Here is a 25563-nt window from a genome sequence, read left to right on the forward strand (position 1 = left end):
GTGTAAAATTCAGAACCAAGGGAAAGCAGAACATATCATGCTATATATTTAATTTCATCTAAGTGCTCTGGATGAGGTACAGCATTAATAAATGCTTGCTTTACTCAAAGCACAGAAATATTGCATCCAGTTTATGGCTGAGCGAATTGCACATGGAATCTGGTGGTGCTGTAGAAATAGTTGTTTCTCTCGTATAAGAAACTGAGGCATGTCATGGTCTCCATCTTCTGGTTAGGAGCTCCCCTCTGAGTGTTACAGATTTGCAAGAGTAGGTGTGGAAAAGTCACAGGAGCTTAAATATCTCCTAAGAAATGAACTGGAAACAAGAGATAGAACTGAGCACATTGGTATTTGTATTGTAACTGCTTTTCCTTGTCTTGTTCTCTGCTGGGTCTCTCAACCTCTCTCTCTCTCTCTCTCTCTCCTTTTCCTCCTGCTGTCTTGTCCTAAGCAGACGGTGAGTTCCTTTTCTCCTTTCTCCTCATCTGTGGAAACATCACCATACTGTCCAATCTCATACAAGTAGCGAAAGGCATTTTTACAAATTCATATGTATGTTTAGTGTTTAACTATTAGAGTATCTTACAGTTTGGTAGAATGAGAAGGGGACATGATCTTTAGAGATTTCTCTCATGTCCATCTATTAATGGTCTGTAGAATTAACGATTTCATGAAAGTGAGTTGGTGTACTGTAAGGTACCAACAAGGGAGGTAACTTAATTTGCACTTACTCGAGTTAATGAAATGGAGCTCGAATTATGTGCTATCAACACATTTTCACTGGCAAAACCAGCAAATTTATATCCATGACACTCAAGTAGTTCTGCAGTAATTTGTGGTTACGTAGTGTCTGATTCTTCATGCAAAAAGATAGAAATTGCTGTGCTGCTTCTATGAGAGGGCCCATGCAACTGTCTTCATGTGTCCTGAGTGTTTTCATGGACTTGACTATCCTCCTTCCAAGTGGTGAAAATCCAGCTCTGAACAGTGAAGTATCTGCGTGGCGCTCACTGCTGCGCTTATCCCAGGATGGCTGTAGGACTGCTCCCTCTCTACTAGGAGTGAATACTTCAGCCCTGATTTTCTTTCACAGAAATTATAATTATAAGCTTTGCATGTAAAATGGAATGGGAGACTAAAACTGAGAGTGGCTGAGTTATGAGCCATCTGGTGACTCTCTTCATGCATGGGGCAAAGATGTGAATGGATGGGACTTAAAACACGAAAGGGAAAGTGACCAAAGCAATTAAAAGGCTTTTGAATGCTAATTTTAAATGGTGTGGTTAGCTCAGATACATGCTCTCATCAGCTCAGGTATAATCGTAGCTACCCATTACAAAAGTGTGCAGGGTACAGCTCAGGTAGGGAGGTGGGTACAGGCCCCCCATAAGGAATAAATACAGTGCTGTGTGAACTTTCCCAGCTGCTGGAGATTTTCTGCCCCCTTATAAAGTTCTCAGTTCATTTAGTGGAGGGTTCTGTACTCTTGTCCTTCCATTGAGTTTTTTTATTTATAGGATGTGAGTTGTTTCAGTTCTCGATGAGTGCTCTCTCTTCAGGGCTTGGTTTTGCTCCCAGCTCCAGCCTTTATGGTCCTTGTCGAAAATATGATCTCTTGGCCATTCTTCCTTCCAGCCAGAGAGTATTCATTCCTGCAGAGTGTCCGTAATAGGGATTTGTAGATTTGGGGAGAGAAACAAGCACCAGTATCTTAGAATGGTGGGGACCCGTTCCACATCACCAAAGTAAAAACTCCCAGTGGAAAGAAAAGGCCCTCATTTGTTTAAAAGAAAAATCCAATCGGAAGTAGAAATCCATTTGTACAATTACCTGGAACAGAGATGCCCTGAGAGATGGCTAATAAGGTGGGCTGCATGCCATTATATTACTGATTCAATGCTGCTTGTCAGATGCTGGAATTAAGCACTAACATGTTGTCTGATCCATTCCTGTCGGCAGACTTATCTACCGTGGCACCCAGGAAATCGCACACAGAATCCTCTTATTAGCAGCATGGTCCATCTTGTATGTACCCCGTTGGCTAATGCCTGCTGTTCCATAACCTGAGCTTTGATGTGTAGGCGCTGATGAGTTGCAGTTCTGCCTCAGCTCGAGGACTATGGTTATTGTATTAAGTTGGTTTCCAGATTTAACTTCATCTTTTGCTGTACGTACTCAGATCAGACCAGACTCCTGGGTATTGCCTCCATTCCAGCAGATGGAGACAGTTTCATAGGAACCGCCACTTAACCCGGTATGCCACCTGCATCTCTTCAGTATTTTTCTGTCTCCAGTAGATGAAGGTGGTGCAAAACCTGCGGATCTGTACCAGAGTTTAAAAAAATAAAAGGGACAGGGAAGCGGTGGTTGTTTTTTGGCTGCTTGCCCGGTTGCTGGAGGTGGCCGGAGGCAGGGCGCTCAGGCTGGATCATTATTGCGGCTCCCGGTTCCTGATCCCACTTGCTGCTGTTGGCGCTTGCCGCACCTCTGCCTGTGGGGAGCAATCTTCACAACTCTCCAGGGCCAGCCAATGCTCCTGCTGACCCTCCGGCAGGGAGGGTTCTTTGTGGGATGCTGTAGCAGCATCGATCAAGTAGCGTGGCCCTGGCAGATGGCTGATCCACTCCCACTAAGGGCGAGAATGGCAGCCATCTTGAAAACTTAAGGCTGCTGAGGAGAGAGTGGCAGGGGGAGTGGATCTCCCGCTAGTGCTGTTGCCAGCACATTTGAGGCCCTAGAGGAGCAGTTGGGGGAAGATCCTGATCCCCTGGAGGGGGATTTTGGGGATCCTTCTTGGTCGTCCCCTGTCCCGTCTTCCCCCCCCCCCCCCCCCCCCCCAAGTTTTGTGTTTTAATATCTGGCCATTAAGTCCAAGAGAAGTTGCTCCCCCAGGCATAGGCTTACTAAGGAACCACCTAGAAAGGTGCCCATGTGGTCAGAGACACCGGGGGCATGAAGATCTGGAAATTCAGAGGTCCAGCGGTGCAGGGTACCACAAAGGACCTTTCCTCACAGGAGTCTGACCATGGGGTGCCCTCGGAGGATGGTCTTCCCGGTGCGCCCCCCCCCCCCTCTTTCAGTGGTCAGGCTCAAGAGGAGGAGCCTGGGAAGATTCCTTCCATGGAAGGGGGCGATCCAAAGGTTGTTTGCCTATTTCAGTGAGAAGAGCTGGGCCCTATGATCCCGCATGTCCTGGCAGAGTTAGGAATAGTGGTGCCACAGGAGGAGCCATACCAGGATACAGACTATCATGGCAGGTTTACGGGAACCGGCCAGGACTTTTCCTTTCCATAGGATGGTTAAGAAATTGAACAGGAAGTGGGATACTCCTGAGACAGGTCTTAAAGTTAGTAGTGCTATGGACAAGCTTTATCCCTTGCTTGAGGAGACTCAGGAACTCTTGAGGGTGCCAAAGGTGGATGCTTCCGTGTCAGCGGTCACAAAGAGAACCACCGGCGCAGTGGCTCTGAAGGATCTCCAGGATAGGAAACTCGAGGTGCACTTCAAGATTTTTGAGGTTTCTGCTTTGGGCATCCAAGCTGCAGTGCACAGCAGTTTTATGCTTCGAGGAAGCCTGAGGTGGGTATAGCAGTTGCAGAGTGCCAGAAATCTGAACCACAGCAGGCAGAATGAATAGATGCAGCGGTGGTTTATGGGGCCAACAGCTTATATGAGCTGCTTCATATCTCTTCTGGGATGATGGCGTCTCGGCTAGGAGACTCTTGTCGTTGTGAAAATGGTCAGCGGATGTTTTATCGAAGGCACAGCTTAGTGCGCTCCCCTTTAAGGGCAAGCTCTTTTTTGAGAAGACTTGGAACAGCTGATTAAAGCAGCTTGGTGATAAGGTGCACAAACTACCGGAAGACAAGCCTGAGAGCACCAAAGGTTTCCTACCGGTTCACTCTGGCTTTCAGGGCCAAAGGCGTTTCCATCAGAACAGGGCTCTGGGTGCAGGCCAGAGACGAACCTCAGGGAGGTCTCAGTCCTTTTGCGGATGCAGAGCGAACAGAGATGGTTCTGGCCAAGGGCCTAGTGGAGCCAAATCCATACAATGAGGTGAGGCCAACCCACTCCTCTGTCACAGTCATCAGGGGTCGGTGTGTATATATATATATATATATATATATATATATATATTTATTTTTTTTTACGAGGAGTGGGTCAAGATCATGTTGGACCAGTAGGTTCTGAGTGTGATCGAGGCTATGCGTTTAGAATTTGCTCAGCCTCTAAGAAACCTATTCATGGTATCTCCCTGCATTTCTCCAGTGAAGAAGCTGATAGCTTAGGAGACCATCCAAAGACTGAGAATGCTGGGGGTCATTGTTCCCATCCCTTGGGAGGAGCAGGGGATGGGACGTTATTCCATTTATTTTGTGGTGCCAAAGAAAGAAGGAATCTTCCGTCCAATTCTGGACTTGTAGGTGAACGTGGCTCTCAAAATTCTACATTTCCAGATGGAGTCTCTCAGGTCTGTCATAGTGGTGGTGCGCAGCGGGGAGTTTTTGGCTTCCCTGGATCTGGCGGAAGTGTATCTGCACATTGGTATCTGCCAGGATCACCAGAGATACCTCAGATTCATGATCCTCAGAAAACATTTTCAGTTTTGCACTCTTCCGTTCGGTCTAGTCATTGCTTTGAGGACTTTCACCAAAGTGATGGTAGTGGTAACGGCAGCCCTCAGAATGGAGGGGGTGCTGGTTCATCCATATTGGAGGACTTTGCAGACAGGCGATGGAAGTGGTCTTGCACTGCTTGAGATCCTTGGGACTGGGTCGTGAACATGGCCAATAGCCAACTTTTTCATTTCCAGGTTCTGGAGTTCTTGGGTGCATGCGTGTGGGCAGGGTCTTTCTCACGGGGGAGTGGATCGTCAAGCTGCAGGCACAGGTTTGGAACCTGTTGAACACCTGAGTGCCCAGGGTCTGGGATTACTTGCAGGTCCTTGGTTCCATGGCCTCAGCATTGGAGCTTGTCCTGTGGGCGTTTGGTCATATGAAACCTCTTCAAAAAGCGTTGCTATCCCGATTGGATCCAATGTCAGAGCAGTTTTATCTCCCACTGCTGCTTACAGAATTTGCCAGGCCCAGTCTTGGCTGGTGGCTTGGCCAGGATGATTTAGGGCACGGGGTGGTCCTCAAGGTTCCTTAATGGATGGTAGTGACTACCAACACCAGTCTCACCATTTGGGGGGCTAATGGTACAGGGCCAGTGGTCAGCAGAGGAAGCAACTTGGTTCATCAGTTGTCTAGAGATAAGGGCGGTGCAGTTGGTTCTAGAGAGGTTTCTTCCCCTTCTGCACAACCAGGCAGTCAGTCCTGTCTGACAATGCGACAACAGTGGCCTACATCAATTGTCAGGAAGGAACCAAGAGTGTGCCAGTTGCTCTGGAAGTGGAGATGTTGATATCCTGGCTGGAGCAGCATAAGGCCTTGATAGCAGCATCGCACGTAGTGGGGTCCGACAGATTTTATCAACCGACAACGGTTGGATCCCGGAGAATGGGAGCTTTCAGAGGATGCAATGACCCTCATTTCTCGCAGATGGGGATCTGATGGCAGCTCAGAGGAATGCCAAGGTGCTGCATTTCTTCAGATGCAGAAAAGAGCATGGAGTGGAGGGGGTCAATGCCCTGGTGCTCCCTTGGCCACATGGTGGACAAGGTTGTAAGGAAAATAGATGTATGGAGCAGTGGGTTATTCCTCGGTGAGCATTGGTGTTGCAGATTCTGGCCTTTTTACAAAGAGACCTAACAAAAGGTTTATCCTTTAGTGCCTTGAGAGTGCAAGTGTCGGCTTTGTGCTGCTTGTGGGGCAAGATTCATGGAGCGACTCTGGCTGTGCATCCGGATGTGATGCATTTTCTTTGCGGGGCAAATTATTTGCCTGCCCCCTCCCCCCTGTTCGTAAGGTATGCCATTTTTGGAGTCTTAATTCAGTCCGAGGCATGTGTGAGGCGCTGTTTGAGCCTCTTAAGAGGGCCACCATAAAAGATCTGACTTTGAAGGTGGTTTTCGTGGTAGTGATTTGTTCAGCCAGCCATAACTTCAAGTCCTGTCATGCAGGGAACCTTTTTTGCGGAGTTTCACTCGGGACTGTTCCGTCTTTTCTGCCAAAGGTAGTTTCAATGTTCCAGTTAAGTCAGTCAGTGGAGCTTTCGTCTTTTGCAAGTCTGGAGATTGATACAAGGGACTGAGACGTCTTGATGTTAGAAGGGCCTTGTTGAAGTATCTAGCAGTCACTAACAATTTCAGGCTATCGTATCACCTTTTTGTCTTATGGAGTGGTAAAAAAAGGGTCAAAAAGTGTCAAAAGGCCACTGTAGTGCGTTGGTTGAAAGAGGCTATTGGTTCTGCGTATATCTCTCATGGTCAACCTGTCCCGGAGGGATTAAGAGCTCATTCTTCCCTTTCTCAAGCGGCCTCCTGGGCAGACTGCCTACTGGTTTCACCACAAGAGATTTACAAGGCATCTGCTTGGAAGTCTTTACATACTTTTTGCCAAACACTACCGATTGGATGTCCAGGCCCTGGTCATCGACAATTTTGATAGAAGTGTTTGAGCGGCGCTCTCACAGTCCTACCCAGGTTAGGGAAGCTTTGGTATATCCCAAGAGTCTGGACTGATCTGGGTACAGCACAGGAAAAGGAAAGTTGGTTCTTACCTGCTAATTTTCATTCCTGCAGTACCACAGATCAATCCAGAATCCCGCCCGGTAGGCAGAGGAATTTGACAATCCGCTCGATCTGTCGTCTTTAATAGTTCTGATTTAAATCTGAAGAATGGCACGTGTTTCTCATTAGTCTTTTTAAGACATATATTCTAAATTTAATAATAGTTCTTAATTACGAATTTCCTTGAGCTTTGCTTGTTCCGGGGGATATTGTAGTTAATTGCATAGAAATCTTTTTTGGGAAGAGGGAGATTTCTAAAAATTACATGCTGTTAAACCTTAAACTGAAGGATAAGCCCGCTCACATAAGAGCCTGGGAACAAGATTTAGGGCACGCCTTTTCACAAGAGAATCTGTCACTTACCTTTCAAACAACTAGGAAATCTTCGATATCCTCTTTTGATACTTGAGAATAGTTACAAAATGCTATATAGGTGGTGATATACCCCTGTTAAGCTTCACAAATTCTGCCCCAAAGCAAGTGACAGCTGCTGGCGAGGTTGCCCTTCTCAGAACTTTTATTCATACCGGTATGTGGTGGGACTGTTTGTGTGCAGCCCCTTTGGAAGCAGAGAATGGCCATCATATCTAAGATCTTCAATAATCCTATCCTGCTTAACATTTTCCAGCTCAGTGCGATGACTTGGCTTCCAAGCAACTAATTCAACGATTTTTGTATTGCCACAAGAATTGAGATTGCACACTTCTGGAAACAAACTATTCCAGCCCGGCAGAGAGTGCTATCGCGTTTGGATACAGTATGTACAATGAGTAAAATAACTGCAGTGAAGTATCATAGAGTTAACAAGTTCAACTCTATGGGACCCATATCTGCGGTGGAGGAAACCTGACTCATCTTGAACTCATCCGTCAGGAGTGTTTCTGGACTATCTTTTCTGGCCCTCTGGGTCTTTAGGTTCACCATGGCTTTTTTTTTTTTGCCCTGTTTTAGTGATATGAAAGCGAGTGGCAGCAGGGATGGGGGTGGAGGGATTTCCTTTATTTTCTTTTTTTATATGAAAACTTAATGTCATGACAAGATTGCTTTTCTGATTGTATTTACTTTGTCCTTTATGTTGCCTATTTACTTTCTCAACTTTGACAACAATAAAACTGTTAATTAAAAAAAAAAGTCCTTTTTGCTTAAGTATTTTCTGCTTGGGAACTGATTAATACTGAAGAGATACTGGTGGCACACCGGGTCTGGCGGTGCCTATGAAGCTTTCTCTGTCTCCATCTGCTGGCAGGGAGGCAAAACCCAGGAGTCTGGACTGATCTGTGGTACTACAGGAACGAAAATTAGCAGGTAAGGACCAATTTTCCTTTAAGCACATTCGACCTTTTGAAATCAGCTTACTCCACAAGATTACTTGCAGTACAGGATAGAGACATGCAGTCTCTGCATCCCACATGCCGTCTGCCTTGGGTTCAGTCTGCACTGCTCTCTGCAGCTCTTTCACTGCATGTTACTAATACGATGTGCAGTAGCAGATAAGACTAGAATGCCAGTACACTTTTTCACAAGAGTAGAAGTTTTCAGGCCATACTGTACCTTCTTCCTTATCATTGAGAGTAGCACAGGGTATGATCACACCAAAACACACTGTGCTGCTGAGTTTTGGGAAGCGGGATTGTGCTTTAGCATGGATCAGATTATAGGGAGTAACATGAGGTAACCAGAACTTGTAAAGCTAAAACCTATAGAATCTGTTCCTGAGGCAGGAGGCTAAGGATCACCCTGCAAGAACATGTAGTTTTTCGATCCTGGAGCTGCAAAACAGGTCTGGTAATCTGGCTGTCTACCAGGAATTTTCATGAGTTTGGTCTAAGAAGCAACTTAATTTGTATGTTTTACTTAGCCCAAAAACCAAACTGGTTTGCAGCTCTCAAGGACTAGAGTTCCAGGTTCCTCATAAAGAATGATTTTATAGATATGCAATATACACATGCTGAAGTGTTATTAAACTTAGAAAGTGTACACGTCTCATTAAATCTTGTAAAATAAAGCCACAGCTTAATGCATTAGATTATATTTTTGTGAATGTGGTTAGATGACAGAACCTGAGCTTGCAGTATGAGTGATGGTCAGTTATACAATAGAAGTGCAAGTGAATGTGGTTAGGAAGATGCAAAGGTATATGTCCACATTATTTCTAGCCAATTAGAAAGTTTCCTTGGTTGCATGAGGCTCTTTTTTTGGTGTTTTGTGCATACTTGCTCTTGGGGGTGATCCTGGGACTGTCTGCAGAGATCTGTGATGCGTTTTTTGTGTTGGTGTCTCTTGCATCTCATATGCCAGCCGGGAAGACTCTGCAGATCTTTAATATCGAGATGAAGAGTAAGGTGAAGGCACACACCATGGCTGAGGAGGTCATCTTCTGGAAATGGATTTCAGTGAACACAGTTGCCTTGGTGACAGAGACTGCAGTCTATCACTGGAGCATGGAGGGAGATTCACAGCCCCAGAAGATGTTTGACAGACACGCCAGCCTGGCCGGCTGCCAAATCATTAACTACAGGACAGACGAGCAGCAAAAGTGGCTGCTGTTAATAGGCATCTCCGCCCAGGTACACAGGACAGGAACCCAGTGCACACACAGCTGACCAGCTCTGCCCTGCTCCCTTTCTGCATTGCAGGCTCATAGGTGCCTCTGCTGTGGAGCATTTCACAGGGCATGAGAGCAGCCCCTCTTGCCCTCCCCAGAAAGATACTAGGGGTGGGTTTTTTGCACTGCCTCAGTCCCATCCTGGTACAGGACACCCCAAATGTAATTCTGCAGGGCAGCAGTGCAGTAGTTTTTCACCATGTTTACATTTTCTTTGCACGTAATTGCTGAAGATATATTTTTTAATTGATTATTCTCTGTACGTATCAGGTTCAATCCAGACTCCTGGGTTTTGCCTTCCTTCCAGCAGATGGAGACAGTTTTACTGACATTGCTACTTAACCACATGTGCTATCTGCAGTTTCTCAGTATTTCTGTCTCCAGCAGATGGTAGGTGAGTGCACAACCTGCAGTTCTGCAATCTGAGCATTTTTTTTCTCTTTGAGCCTTTCGGGATATTTTTTGGAATCCTGGGTTCTTCCCTGTCCAGTTGAGGCAGCTGAGCCAGGGGTTGGTGACCCTTGTGTGTGTGCTCGATCTGTGTGCCTGTGGGGTGTAAATCTGATGGTCCAGAACCCTCCTCTTCATGAGGCTGCTCTCCAGGTATCCTTTTGGTCTGAGGCAGTCTATTGTTTTTTTGTAAATTCATGCCTCAGGGGTTTGAAAAAAAAAAAAAAAAAGTTGAGGAAATTTGAGTTAGAACAAGAACTGAAGGCGGTGGCATGGCTCGGCTGTGCAGAGGCGGCTTAAGTAGGTTTATTTTATTTTTGCTTTTTTGCCTGATTGTGTCAGCCAGCTTCTCCCCGTTTGCAATAGGCCACGGCTCTGCATGCCGCATGTGTGGCTCGATGTGGTCGTGGATTAGTCGGCTCGGGCTGTGTGCCGGGTGTTCAGAGGGCGGGGAGGGCTCATCTGATCACCTTATAGCCATGAAACAGCGTTGGAAGTCCTCCGCTTCTGTTTTGGCTTTGCTCTGGCCGGGGTGCTGATTCTTTCCCAATCAGCACAGGAATGGTGGCCATCTTGGATTAGCATTTGGTAGTTCCTATGCTGCCGGGGGGGGGGGGGGGGGGGGGGGGGGGGGGGGGGGGAAGGAGAATGCTCCCCCATGCTTGTCTCCGGCCCATTCAGTTTCCAGCTGCGATCAGGGGGATTTTGAGGAGGAAAGGGATCCCCCATGCTGCTGGTCTCTGGCTCTTTGCCTGCAGTGTCTGGAGCATTAAAGCCATTTTCTACAGATTTTGTGTTGATGCTGCATGAGACTTACCTGGCCAAGCAGCAAGCAACTTGTGTGGCTAGGGATTCGCGGTCCCAGCTGGCCCAGCCAACTGAGGGGAGCATACAGTTAGCCCAAAACAGATTCATCCTGGGAGACAACAGGTTTCCCCGGTCCAAAAGTTGTTGTGTTCCCCCTCAGGTTCTGGCCCAGGGGACGATGGGTCCGATGAGTCTGGCAAGGCTTCCGTGGGGGCAAAGGAGGCTCCTGACCTGGATGATCTGGTAGATCCAGTGGCTGGAGATGCAGGTCAAGGGGATGATCTGGTAGTCCCAGTCCCCAAAGGGGATGACCCGAAGATAATACCCCTTTTTAGAAGGGAAGATGCCCTGCTACCTCTGCCTTTTCAGGTTTTGGGGGTTAAGATCCCCCAGGAGGACTCTGATTTGGAGGGGGCGAGACCAGTCCTGGATGGGATGTGGGGTCCATTGATGGCCTTCACATACCACAAGTCTGTAAAGAAGCTGGTGGAAGCGGAATGGGGAGCTCCCAATTCCAGGTTAAAAGTAGGAAGGGCCATGGCAAAGCTTTATCCATTGTCCGAACAGGCGTTGGAACACTTTTCTCTCCCTAAAGTTGATGCTGTGATTTCGGAGGTTACTAAGAGGACAACGATCCCCGCGGCATTAAAGGACATTTAGGATATTTGAGGTTTAAGGTTTATTGTTTATTTATATACCGTTGTCTCAGCATAGCCTTCACAGCGGTTTACATTTCAAATAATTATACAATAAAAATACAATCAATTGTAAGGATAAAACAAATATACAATCAAATTACAAACAGTTATAAAATAAAACAAAATTAAAAGAAAAAGTAACTAAAACCTGTTAGCTATTAAAATATATATACCGTACAATATTTATAAATATTGAACCAATAAAATACTAAAAACATAACCTTACGTTTCCAGTATTAATTAAAGGTTTAAAATGAAGCCTCATATAGGTGTTAAATTTATACGCATGCCTGTTTCTCGTTTTTCAGTATAGACTGAATTAAACAGCCATGTTTTTAGTTCTGCTTTAAATTTACTTTTTTCTTGTTGCATCCTTAGTTGAGCTGGAAGTGTGTTCCACAACTTTGCTCCTGCTATTGACAATGCTCTCTCTGACCTTACTGAGATGTGCGGATTTAATAGTTGGAATTGATAAGTCCTTTATTGGCCGATCTCAAATCTCTCTGTGGTACATGCAGTCGCAGTTCTGCATTCAGCCATTCTGTCCTTTCTCCATAGATTATATTGTGTATTATACACGCAGCTTTGTAAAGTATTCTGCAACTGATTGGGAGCCAGTGTAATGCGATTAGAGTTGGATTAATGTGGTCAAATTTCTTCTTTCCTGTCAATATTCGTGCAGCTGTATTCTGAAATACTTGTAACGGTCTGATGGTTGATTGAGGTAGTCCAAGTAGCAAAGCATTACAATAGTCCAAATTGGCGAACAATAAAGCTTGAAGAACAGATCTAAAATCCAAGGGATCTAATAGCTGTTTCAGTCTTCTTAATGTTAACAGTTTGAAATAACCATCTCTTAACTTAGTCGCAATATGTTTTTTCATATTGAGTTCGGAGATCTCTAGCGAATGGAGTAGGGGTTAAATTAATATTCTCAAATTTAAATGCTGGAATATTCATTTGTGAATATTTTCTCTCTAAGAGTATTAGTTCTGTTTTTCTCTGTATTCAAGATTAGTTTCATTTGTGATAAGCTTTTTTTATGGCGTTCAAATAAATAATTATTAATTTATACGTAAAATCAATATTTTCTATAGGAACTAAAAACTGGATATCAGCATAAACATAAAATTTCAAACCTAATCCTGTAAGAAGATGACAAATAGGGTAACAAACATTTAAAAAGAGTGGCAGAAAGCGTTGATCCTTGAGGTACACCTGTCTGAAGTGGAATTTTTGCGGATAAAGATTTCTTTATTTTCACTTGGAAAGAATGATTATTAAGAAATGAAGCGAACCATTTCAAAACTATATCGGAAATTCCTATTTCTTGTAAACGAGTAATTAAAATATCATGTTGGACGGTATCGAAGGCTGCAGATAGATCTAAAAGAATTAAAAAATATCTTTTACCTGTCAAAGCCTCTTAAAACTGAATCAGTCAAAGATAATAGGAGAGTTTCCGTATTAAAATTTTTTTCTAAAACCAAATTGACTTGAGAATAAAATATTGTTCGACTTGGCCCTGGGTTTGCGTGCTGCTATTTGTACTATGCAATGCGCTTGCTCTTCTGGGTGCAGCAGATGTAAGAAAGCCCGCTGAAGTCGGGCAAGGAGGCAGTTGCTATGGAGCAAATGCTCTGTATGATTTGGTTCGTACCTCCTCTCGGATTACGACATCTGCGGTATCCGCCAGAAGGTTGTGTAACTGGGCGGAGGATGTCTCATCCAAAGTGCAGTTAGGTTCGCTGCCTTTTGATGGTTGACTTTTATTTGGTGAGGACCTCGAGCAGTTGATGCAGTCTCTTGGGCATAATAAGGTCTTTAGGTTACCAGAAGATAAGCCTAAGGGCAAGAGGTGTTTTTTCTGGTGCGTTCCCGTATTCGGGTAGATGGGAGGACTCGTCCAGCAAGAGCTGTGGCAGGGCCTCAAAGGCAGTAACTCCGGGGGCAGTCCTGGGGTCAATCCTTTCGGGGTGCCGCCGGAGGGAGTACATCCGGGGTTAAGTCCTCGCAATGAGGTGAGGCTGGTCCATTCCGCCATTTCTATTATAGGAGGTCGCCTGTCGCAGTTTTATGAGGAGTGGGCCAGAATTACCTAGGACCAGTGAGTACTCAGCATGATAAAGGACGGCTGCACTTTAGAATTTACTCATCCTGTCCACAATTTGTTTCTAGTTTCCCTGTGCGGCTCCTTGGACAAACAAGTAGCAGTCCAAGAAATGCTGGACTGTCTGCATCACCTGGGGGCGGTGATTCCGGTTCCCCGCGAAGAGGTTTGCAGGGGAAGATAATTCCATTTACTTTGTGGACCCAAAGAAGGAGGGGACTTTCTGCCCAATCTTAGATTTAAAGAAAGTAAATGCAGCTCTCAATGTTCCACATTTCTGGATGGAAACCTTAAGGTTTTTTATTATGGTGGTTTGAAAAGGAGAGTTTCTGGCGTCTCTGGATCTAACAAAGGCCTATCTGCACATCCCCATTCATCAGGACTCGCAGTGTTTTCTGCAGTTCATGATTCTGGGGCAACATTTTCAGTTTCAGGCCCTTCCTTTTGGATTGGCCACGGCACCACACACCTTCACCAAGGGATGGTGGCAGCAGTGCTCTGGAAGGAAAGGATTTTGGTGCATCCATATCTAAACGACTGGCTTATCAGGGCCAGTCGTTTAGATATGGTTCTTTGTCTCCAGGCGGTTCAAAAGGCTCTTGACGTCCTCCAGTCGCTAGGTTGGGTGGTGAATGTGGTGAAGAATCGTCTGTTACTGACGAAGTCCTTGGAGTATCCGGGGGCTTGTTTTGATACTTTAGTCGGCAAGGTATATCTGTCAGAGGAGCATGTGCTGAAGCTGCCAACGCAAATTTGGCATTTGCAGTTACAGGTGCTCAAGGTATGGGATTATTTGCAAGTTCTGGGCTCTATGGCTTTGACCCTGGATTTAGTGCCATGGGCTTTTGCTCACATGAGATCATTGCAGAGAACGCTCTTGGCTTGGTGCAACCTGGTCTCAGAGGAGTTTCAACTTTCATTACCACTGGAGGGCATTGCGTGGGAGAGCATTTCCTGGTGGCTTCTGACTTCCAATCTCGTCCTGGGTGTGGACCTTGAAGTCTCAGGTTGGGTGGTAGTTACTACCGATGCCAGTCTCTCTGGTTGGGGAGCAGTTTGACAGCACCAGTCACCTCAGGGTGGCTGGCCCGTGAAAGAGTCTGAGTGGTCTATCAACCAGCTAGAGACCAGAGCAGTCTGCTTAGTCCTGCAGGAATTTCTTCAGTTAGTGAGAGGGTCAGTTAGTGAGAATTCTCTCAGACAATGTGATGATGATGACTTATAGCAATCAACAGGGCAGAACCAAGAGTTGAGCAGTAGCCCGGGAGGCACAAGAGTGAGTTCTTTGGGCAGAGCAGCACCTGGAGCAAATAGCTGCATCCCACATAGCCAGGGTGGAAAATGTTCAGGTGGATTACTTGAGTCAAATGGTGTTAGATCTGGGCAAGTGGGAATTGTCGGAGCCCGAGATGTAGCTCATTCGTGAGCGGTGGGGCTCCTCCCATGTGGACTTAATGGCGCCTTGTTTGAATGCCAAGGCCTTTCAGTTTTTCAGTCGGAGGCGAGAGCATGGGGCTGAGAGCGTCTCTGCTCTGGCACTGCCTTGACCGCGGGGGGGGGGGGGGTGGTTCTACTTTCCTCCCTGGCCGCTTATGGGCAAGGTGTTGCGTCGCATAGAAAAGCATCAGGGAGAAGTGGTCTTGGGTGCACTGAAATGGCCACTGAGTCTGTGGTTCGTGGATCTGATCAACTCTGCTGTGGATAGGCTGATTCGCTTTGGTCATCTGGTGAGTCTTCTGCGTCAGGGACCCATATTTTCAGACATATTTTCAGCTGTTCACTTTTGTCTAACAGCATGGCTTTTGAGAGGCAGCGTTTGAGATGTAAGGGTAATGACCGCCTCAGGATAACTACTTTGTTGCAAGCCAGGAGAAAGTCTACTGATATTTCCTTCGTAAGGGTATGGAAGGTTTTTGAGTCCTGGTGCTCCGCTAAAGGAGTCTGCCTTCTCAGGTCTTCAGTCCCTTATGTTTTATTCTTCCTGCAAGACGGCTTCTCTCAGTTCCCTTAAAGTTCAAGTGGCAGCTTTGGGTTGTTTTCGTGGCAAGATAGATAGGTCCTCTATCTCTGTGCATCTGGACATCATTAGGTTCCTTAGGGGGACAAAGAATTTGCATCCTTTTAGGCAGGTTTGTCCATCCTGCAATCTTAATCTTGCCCTCAGGGGTTTACGAGTGAGACTCTTTTTGAACCACTCCATAAGATGACGCTGAAGGACTTGACTCCTAAGGTTGTTTTTTCTGATGGCCATATGTTTGACTAGGAGGATTTCTGATTTGCAGGCTCTATCTTGTTGTGACCCATTCCTTTAGATTTCGAATTCTGGGGTCTCTGAGGTCAGTACCTTCCTTTTTGCCAAAAGTGGTTTCAGCATTTCACGTGAATCAGACATTGAAACTTCCAGCCTTTCCTACGGTGGATGCATCCACTCCTCATGTGAGGGAGCTCAAGTTGTTAGATGAACGAAGAGCGTTGTTGAGATACCTTGAGGTAACAAATGACTTCAGGAGGACGGATCACCTGTGGAGTGGTCTGAAGAGGGGCTTTAAGGCTTCTAAGGCTACTATTGCTCGTTGGTTCCACGTATATTATTCATGGTCGTCTGGTTCCGGAGGGATTGCGTGCTCATTCTACACGTTCTCAGGTGGCCTCGTGGGCGGAGGCTCAGCTTGTTTCTCCACAGAAGATTTGCAGGGCGGCGACTTAGGATTCCCATTCCTTTGGTGAGAAGTGTTCTGCGAGCAGGACTCTCCGGGTCCCACCTTGAGTAGGAAGCTTTGGTATTTCCCAGGAGTCTGGACTGACCTGGCTACGTACAGGGAAAGGAAAATTGGCTCTTACCTGTTAATTTTTGTTCCTGTACTACCACAGATCAGTCCAGAACCTGACCATTCTATTGAGGAGGAGAATCATCCGCTCATCCTGATTTTTATAGCAGAATATTTTCATGTTTTGTAAGGGGTTTTTTTTGTAAGTTTTGGACATTTTTGAACTCTGGAATTTTTTATGATTTTGCTTGGGCATAGATTAATACTGAGGAACTGCAGATAGCACATGTGGTTAAGTAGCAGTGTCAGTAAAACTTTCTCTGCATCTGCTGGAAGGGAGGCAAAACCCAGGAGTCTGGACTTATCTTTGGTACTACAGGAATGAAAATTAGCAGGTAAGAACCAATTTTACTTTTCTCCCTGTTCTTGCCTATCTGATTATTTTTCAGGGAGACCTCCGGCAGAGACCCATTTTTCCCTATCACCATATGTGACCTGGGAGCGGGAGCTGCATTCAGTTTCCCTGAAGCTCAGTCCAGTGCCACTCTATTCGAGCCACGAGCAATACTCTAATGCAATCCCACTTCTAGTAGCTGGAGTCTGGGGGAACGTAGCTGATCAGCCACAAGTGTCTATTTTAGCTTTCTTTGTATTAGGTGCAGATGTGCTGGACTGTGTTCAGAGAAACTTCCACCTAATGCTACCTGCCTTCCTTTTGTTTCCCTCTTATTAGCAAAACCGTGTGGTTGGTGCGATGCAGCTGTACTCTGTGGACAGGAAAGTTTCACAGCCGATAGAGGGCCATGCTGCAGCCTTCGCAGAATTCAACATCGAAGGAAATGCCAAGCCTTCCACCCTGTTCTGCTTTGCTGTTCGGGGCCAGGGAGGGGGCAAGGTAAAATCTGCAGCCTTGGTGCATATTCCCTGCTTGGGCCTCTGTGCTGCTTCCAAGCCAGCAGCATGTGGCTGGGCTTTTGATTGGTTCGTATGCACCACACAAGGATTGGTGCCAGTTCTTCTTTCTCTGAGTCCGTGCAATGCTTTATTTATTCTGTCTACAGCTTATGAGCAGTCAGGGTGCCCTCCCCTACTTTTCTTCTGTTCTTCCTACTCTGGTTAGATCCCGTCTCTGGAGCTGTGCTAGCAGAGCATGTGACAGTCTCTTCTGTCCTTTCTCCCACCAGTTGCACATCATAGAAGTAGGTCAGCCTGCTGCTGGAAATCAGCCCTTTGTAAAGAAAGCCGTGGATGTATTCTTCCCTCCTGAGGCACAAACAGACTTCCCCGTTGCTATGCAGGTAACACAGTGTGTGTGAGAGTACAGTTATTGCTTGATGCAATAGAGGTTATTGATTCCCTAGCACTGTGCTTTCTGGCATGCTCAGCTGTGGTCCTTGGGCATAAGGCATCCATATTTTTTAGTTGGACCAGTAATGACTGAAGCTCTGCTGGCCCATTTGGTTAGCATTTCATGGGTTGCACAGGAAGTACATCAAAGAGAATGGGGAAAGGGGAACCATGGTACCTATCTGTGCCAGGGGAGGAGCTGTGAGAAGGAAGATGGTTGTGGGTGCAGATCGGTGATCGTAGCACATCACAAGACTGGATAACAGCTGAACCAGGCCACTGATTTCGACAGTCAACAGTTCCCGAACAATAGCATTTTAAGAAGAGATTGGATCTAGTGGTAGAAAATTGCAATGTTAAGAATGAGGAAGTTAATTTTCAGTTAAGGAAAAACCTGGTTGCTGGTGAAGGATAGGAAATCCTTGGGGGAGACTGAGAGCTTGCACTATTGAGACCCATACAGACATCTTTTGGAGAGCTGATAGAGAAAAATCCTAGCTACAGGCACAGTGCCAAGTTCCATATTAAGAGTCACCACTTCAGAAATGGACTTGATGTCCTAGTGGGCAATGCATTGAAATCCTCAGCTCAGTGTGGCAATGGTCAAACAAGCAAATAGAGTGCTAGGAATTATTTGAAAAGGAATGGAGAATAAAGCAGGTAAATGAGGAATGGTTATTTATGCCACTCCATGAAACTTGAGGGTAGCAGATTTCAAACAAATTGGAGAGAGTATTTTTTCAGTCAATGCACAATTAAGCTGTGGAATTTATTGCCAGAGGGATCTGGTCAAGGCAAATTGCAGAGTGGGGTCTAAAAGGGGTTTCAGCAAGTTCCTGGAGGAAAAGTTAATAAACAATTATTAGCCAGGTAGACTTGGGGAAAGCCACTGCTTATCCCTGGGAGTGGGCAACAAGGAATTGGATCTACTCTTAGTTCTGCCGGGTATGTCCTAATGACCCGGATTGAACCCTGTTGGAGGCAGGATACTGGGCTCAGTGGACCTTTGTTCTGACCTAGCCGGGCACGCCTCATGTTAATAAGACTATATTAGCTAGATCAGAGAGGAGGAATATGCTAAATCATGACACTGTTTAGCCTCCCTTTCCATCTCCTGGTGTGCCATGTACTTATTCCATGCTGCTTCTCAATTTGTTTTGTTTTGCTGCCGACAGATTGGTGTAAAGCATGGCGTTATATATCTCATCACCAAGTATGGCTACATTCATATGTACGATCTGGAATCCGGCGTCTGTATCTACATGAACCGCATCAGTGCGGATACCATATTTGTGACCGTGCCACATGAGCCAACCTCTGGTATTATAGGTGTGAACAAGAAGGGACAGGTAAGCGGACCTTTCCTGTCTCTGCCAAAGGCTTTGTAAATGTTACTTCCAGAGCTTGTCTCTCTATCTTTCTGAAGCATTTTTTATATTTCAGCTCTAGTAGGTGAAGATTTGCTGCTCCAGGACAAGCCTATTCCTGTTCACACCCCAGATCAGTCCAGCAGTGGGTTTTGCATCCCTACCAGCAGATGAATTCGGAGAATAAAAACCTTTCAGGCATTGCTGCATAACAAGAGTCCCTTCATGGGCCATCCCTCAGTTGAAAAGGGCAGGCCTGGCATTTTAAATTCTTATTAAATAGCAAAGATTCCTATGATGGTTTTCCATTCCCAAGCCTCCCCTGCCTGTGATGGATCATATTCTATGCAGGCACCGGATCTGGAGGTCATTAGTATGCAGCAAATGTATAAATAGTATTCCCTGTATGTACCTGGATCAGTCCAGACCCTGGGTTATGTCACCAATCCAGCAGAGGGAGGCAGAGAAACATTTTACTGACTCTGACGTATACCCTGGGGCGCCACCTGCAGTCCATCAGTATTTCTCTGTCTCCCAGCAGAGGTGGACGTGCCTAGCCCTGCAGTCTGTGGTAGTTTTTTGTTTTTTTTTCTGGTCAGGTTGCTTAGGAATTAGTTTTAGTAAGGTTTCTAGATCTTTTGTCTGTGAGAGGCCGTTACTTTTTTTTTTTTAATTAAAGGAAGTTCAGTCTAACTTGTTAACTGCCGCCTCACTGCCTCCCAGGAGGTTGGGAGGTCCTGAAGTGACTATCCCTCCTGGTTCTGAGGTCGCCGGAGTTGGGGAGGTTTTTTACCCAGCAACCACTCCTGGCAGGGGTGATACCAGGGGACCCGGCTCACTCACCCTATTTGGAGCAGCTCCTGGGGTCCGCGGCATTTGGTCAGGTAAAAAAAAAAATTTTTTTCTATGTATTTGGTGTTCGGTGCCGTAGTTTTTACTTTTCGCGTTGGGGTGTACTTTATTCTTTTTTCTTTGCGCCATTTTTTTCTCATAATGCCGCGAGGCTCGGTCTGCCGTGTGTGTGTGGAGATGCACGTGCGGGGCTCTCACGGGAGAGTCTCTGCTCTGCTTGCCTCCCCGGTGGGGAAGACCAGTCTATTTTAACCGCGAAAGACACAAGTAGACCGGCTCGCGCCTCCCCGAAGCCTCTGCGCGGCTGCTCCCCTACTCCGGACCTGTTTCACTACAGTGCAGGTACGGAAGCTGTACTAAGTACTATGCGAGCGGCGACACAGCAGGCCATGCAGGGAGCTTCGGATCTGCCTCCCTTGTCGCCGCAGCCGGCAGTCCCTGGTGGGGACAAGCCGCGCGAAGCTGAGATAGGTTTAGGCGAGGAGAGCCTTGAGGAAGCCTCAAATTCCTCTTCCTCCTTTTCAGGAGATTTTATCCGGTTTCTCCAGAGATCACTGGAGGGAGCTTCTAGCATCTCTTGATTTGACCAAAGCATTCTTGCACATTGGAATTCAGCCCGATCATCAAAGATATCTAAGGTTTATGATTCTGGGGGAACATTTTCAATTTTGCGCCTTCCCCTTTGGCCTGGCGACAACTCCCAGAACCTTTACCAAGGTGATGGTTGTGGTGGCTGCAGCCCTCCGGAAGGAAGGAGTCTTAGGTCCACCCTTATCTAAACGACTGGCAGATTCGGACGAAGTCGGAGACCCGTTGCCAGGAGGCAGTGGACTTAGTTCTCTGGCGCCTAAAGTCTTTTGGATGGATAGTCAATCTGTCCACAAGTCATCTGTCCCCTTCCCAGATTTTGAAATTCCTGAGGGCGCATTTCGATACCAGAGTGGGGAAGGTGTTCCTCACCAAAGAGTGAGTTTCCAAGTTGCAGGTGTAAGTTCATGGTCTGGGGAAGCGAATGCCAAGAGCCTGGGATTACTTGCAAGTTCTTGGCTCTATGGCCTATACTTTTGATATGTGAGCCTGGAGACTGTGATTGACCCAGAATCCCCCTCTGCTGCCTTGGCCTGTTTGCAGTTCTGGCCATGTGAACTCTATATGCACTATTGAGCCTGACCTGGAGAAATTACAGGAGACATCTGGACAGCAGCCGGAACTGTCTAAACCTTGTGATGGAGGGTCATAGGGTCACAAAAAAGTAGAAGGAAAAGGTCAGAATCTCAGGCTAATATTCGAACTACAGTAGCACCTGAACAAACAGCTTAGGTCTTGGAGATCTTTCTGAGGGTGAAGAAAATGACAGGACAGAGGACTAACAGAAGATTGATGTGAACATCAGGCAAGTGGGCCTCAATTTGGGAAGGGGATCAGGGTAATATAGGTCTAATTTATCTTTTTGATATGAGAAACTGTATGTGATACTCCCATAGTTTCATGCAATTCAGGGACTTGTTTACTTCAGATTGATTATTTCATCTATAAAAAGAAGAGGTAGCTAATGTGCAAACCGAGAGACAGAGGCTAGTGCTTCTCATAAGCAGAAGTCCTGCCATCTGTACCTCCCAAGGGTACTGTGTTGCTTATTGATATACAATAAAAAAAAATGTATATTTTGTTTCTACAAATTTTGGAATGGTATCCTTGTGTCCGTGGAGAAGCGCTTTAAGTGTGTTTGGCACTTAGCACTTTGGAGTTGGTCCCTTGGACGTTTGCTCATATGAGGCCACTTCAGTCGGCTTTACTATCTCACTGGGACCTGTTGTCAGAATAATTCCAGATGCCTTCCCCCCCCCCCCCCCCCCCCTTACGGATGTTTCTTGTTCCAGTCTCTCGTGGTGGCTCTTTCCGGACAAGTTACGGAAGGGGTTAGATTTGGAGATCCTACTCTGGACGATAGTCACCACCAATGCCAGTCTCCTCCGGGTGGGGAGTGGTGTGCCAGAACCAATCTGTCCAAGGCCGGTGGTCGGCACAGGAGGCCTCGTGATCCATCAATCGGCTAGAGACGAGGGCCGTACATTTGTCATTGCAGGCATTTCTTCCCTTGGTCAAGGGGGAGGCAGATGAGAGTCCTGTCAGACAATGCATGACTGTGGCTTACATCAACCGCCAGGGGGGCACCAAAAGTCGAGCAGTGGCTTAAGAGGCCCGGGACTTGTCACTTGGGCGGAGCAGTATCTGGAATGCCTGGCAGCATCCCATATTCAAGCGGACTTTCTGAGCCGGCAGCAACTGGATCCAGGGGAGTGGGAACTCTCGTATGAAGCGATGTCTCATCACACAGTGAGACAGACCAGCTCTGGATCTCATGGCAACCTTCCACAATGCCAAAGCCCCATGTTTCTAGAGGAGCAGAGGGAGTAGATACCCTTTCTGAAGGGTGTCCTTCTGTATGTGTTTCCGCCGTGGCTGTTAGTGGGAAAGGTCTTGTGATGCATAGAAGTTCATCCGGGTGACGTGATTCTCATTGCCCCAGAGTGGCTGAGGCATCACTGGTTTGCGGATTTGATCAACCTTGTGGTGGACGGTCCCCTGCGGTTGGCTCATCTTCCGAACCTTCTGTGACAAGGTCCCTTTTATTTAGATCGGTCCAATCGCTTTTGTCTAGCAGCTTGGCTTTTGAGAGGGAGCGTTTGAAGAGAGATGGTTATTCCGATGGAGTTATCCCTACCCTTTTATAGTCCAGAAGGCTTCCACGTCTCTGGCCTATTCAAGATTATGGAAGGTTTTTGAGGCCTGGTGTTCAGAGCAGGGTTTGGATCCTGTACAGGTCTGAGGCAAATGTTTTGGCCTTCTTGCAGGAGGGGTTAGTTAAAGGGTTATCCTTTAATTTATTCAGGGTCAAGGTGGCAGCTTTGGGTTGTCTCAGAGGTAAAATGCATGGAGTATTTCTGGCAGCACATCCGGACATGGTGTGTTTTTCCTTTGGGGAGCCAAACATCTGTGCCCTCCGGTTTGAAAGCCTTGTCCTTCTTGGAGCCTTAACGTGGTCCTTAAGAGCATTTCCGCTCCTCCGTTCGAGCCTCTTAAAAGGGTTAGCTTAAAGGATCTCACTTTGAAAGTGGTCCTCTTGGTGGCAATTTGTTCGGATCGCCGTATCTCCGAGCTTCAGGCCTTGTCATGTCGAGAGCCCTTTTTGAGATTTTCGGATATGGGCTTGTCCTTGCAAATGGTTCCACTTTTTCTCCCGAAGGTCATGTCATCTTTCCACTTGAATCACAGTGGAGCTTCCATCCTTCACTAATTTGGATCCTGCATCACCCCACGAGAAGGAGTTGTGGCGGTTGGATGTAAAGCGTGCCTTGTTGCGGTACCTGGAGGTCACTGATGATTTTCGTTTGTCCGATTGTCTTTGTGTTATGGAGTGGACCAAAGAGAGGTCATAAAGTCACAATTGCGCGCTGGCTGAAGGAAGCTATTAGCTCTGCGTATATTTGTCAAGGTCGCCCGGTCCCAGAGGGGCTAAGGGTGCATTCTACATGTTCTCAGTCGGCCTCTTGGGCCGAACGTCGTCAAGTTTTGCTGCAGGAGATTTGTAGAGTGGCTACTTGGAAATCGTGGCACTCTTTCACCAGGCATTATTGCTTGGATGGCCAAGCCCCAGAAGCCATGGGTTTTGGCGAGAGTGTGCTTCGAGTGGGTCTCTCGGTCCCACCCTGTGTAGAGAAGCTTTGGTACATCCCAGGAGTCTGGACTGATCTGGGTACGTACAGGGAAAGGAAAATTGGTTCTTACCTGCTAATTTTCATTCCTGTAGTAGCACCGATCAGTCCAGAGTCCCGCCCACTGGGGAAGAGTCCGCTTGATCTGTTCATCTGGTAATTTTGTGAGTATTCTTCATATGTATTTAACTTCTGGTTTATTGCTGTCTTTCTACTTCCTGGCTACTCTAGCCCCCAAGTTCAATCTCCTTGTTATATGTAACTTTGCTTTGGCCTTCTTGTTATATGGTTATTTAGTTAGTCCCTAAGTTCCATGTAAACCGGTTTGATATGAATCTTTTTCATGAAGGTCGGTATAGAAAAATGTTAAATACTATGAACGGCTTAGGTTTTGATTACTCCTACACAGGGTTTTGTGTGTCAGTTTGTCAATTTTCTGGTTCCTCTGCTCGTTCAGGGGGGAATTTAGTTTTTTGCTGAGTTGAGTTTTGTTGTATTTCTGTTATGCTTGGGTACAGTTCAATACTGAGGGACTGCAGGAGGCACCTTGTGTTAGGAGGCAGTGTCAGTAAAACTTTCTCTGTCATCTGCTGTAGGGGAGGCAAAACCCAGAAGTCTGGACTGATCTTCAATACCACAGGAAAAAAAAATAGCAGGTAAGAACCAATTTTTCTTTCGAGAGGTGCGTTTCAACTGAAACGAACTTCTAAAGCAAGGGGATATGATATGAGGCTGAATAGAGGAAGATTTGTGAAGTATGTTTTCATCCAAAAGCATAATGGGTTTATAGAACGGCCTCCAAATGACATGGGACAGCCACAGGATTGTGAGGAAGGGAAATGTACACCTGAAAATCAGGTACTCTTCAGTGCTGCAGTAAGAAGAGAAAATGGACAGGGGAGATGGGTCTGCTGGTCTTCATCTGCCAATCTATTGCATGCTTCTATATTGACATTGTACAATAAACCAGAAAACTTAAACCCTGAGTTTTATTTTAGGAAGCTTGATGTCCTAGCAGAACAATAGATACTCTTCCAGCCCTTGGTCCATCTTTTCAGAGTCTGAGAGCAGTTGCTAGGGATTGATAGTCGAGAGGTTTGGTACCATGTACACTGCCAGAAAATATTTGGCAGCGGGGCAATCATGCTTATCGCTGGGAGTACTGATGGCTGTAAATTATGGTGATGAGATGCAGGCTTTCTCCAACTCTCACTGGATGATCTGCTCTAGCTGTTGAGACCTTACTATGTCATCCTCCTTCAGGTGCTGTCTGTGTGCGTGGAAGAGGAGAATATTGTGAACTATGCGACAAATGTGCTGCAGAATCCTGACTTGGGGCTGCGCATGGCCATCCGCAGTAATCTTGCTGGCGCTGAAGAGCTCTTTGCTAGGAAGTTTAACACCCTTTTTGCTCAAGGAAACTATGCAGAAGCAGCTAAAGTTGCGGCATGTGCACCTAAGGTAAGCACCATCTGGTTCCGTACCCCTTCAGGACAGCTATGGAAGATAAAACTTTGAAATGTTTGTATGCTAATGCCAGAAGTCTAAGAAGTAAGATGGGAGAATTAGAATGTATAGCAGTGAATGATGACACAGACTTAATTGGCATCTCAGAGACATGGTGGAAGGAGGACAACCAATGGGACAGTGCTATACCGGGGTACAAACTAGATCGCAATACAGAGAGGAGCACCCGGGAGGAGGTGTGGCGCTTTATGTCCGGGATGGCATAGAGTCCAACAGGATAAACATCCTGCATGAGACTAAATGCACAATTGAATCTTTATGGGTAGAAATCCCTTGTGTGTCGGGGAAGACTATAGTATTAGGAGTATACTACCGTCCACCTGGTCAAGATGGTGAGACTGATAGTGAAATGCTAAGAGAAAAAAGGGAAGCTAACCAAATTGGTAGTGCGGTAATAATGGGAGACTTCAATTACCAACAAACCAATAGAGCAAGTTACTGCACTTCACAAATATCCCAGCAATAAGTGCAGAAAAGGAATTTAGTCCAAACCATGAGGGTTCATCAAAGCTCTACAGAGCTTAAAAACCTGTCAGGGCCACCTAGGTTAATTGCTGTTTGCACTGCTAGTTGCGCCTCAGGAACGGGGGCAACTGTGATTGGCCCCGTCTGACCATGTGACCTGTCAACCTGAGTTCGCGCC

General features: G+C 46.3%; 1 protein-coding gene across 1 annotated transcript in view; it reads left to right on the forward strand.

Moving 5' to 3' along the window:
• CLTCL1 (clathrin heavy chain like 1) overlaps positions 1-25563 on the forward strand; it is a 118888-nt gene that overhangs the window by 12436 nt on the left and 80889 nt on the right. The window contains 6 exon segments of the mRNA XM_029619101.1: positions 455-457; positions 8972-9240; positions 16845-17006; positions 17296-17409; positions 18634-18807; positions 24657-24854. Of these exon segments, the coding sequence (XP_029474961.1) occupies positions 455-457; positions 8972-9240; positions 16845-17006; positions 17296-17409; positions 18634-18807; positions 24657-24854 (920 nt within the window).

Source organism: Rhinatrema bivittatum, chromosome 11 (genome assembly GCF_901001135.1).
Source record: "Rhinatrema bivittatum chromosome 11, aRhiBiv1.1, whole genome shotgun sequence".
In the NCBI taxonomy this organism is placed as follows: Eukaryota; Metazoa; Chordata; class Amphibia; order Gymnophiona; family Rhinatrematidae; genus Rhinatrema; species Rhinatrema bivittatum.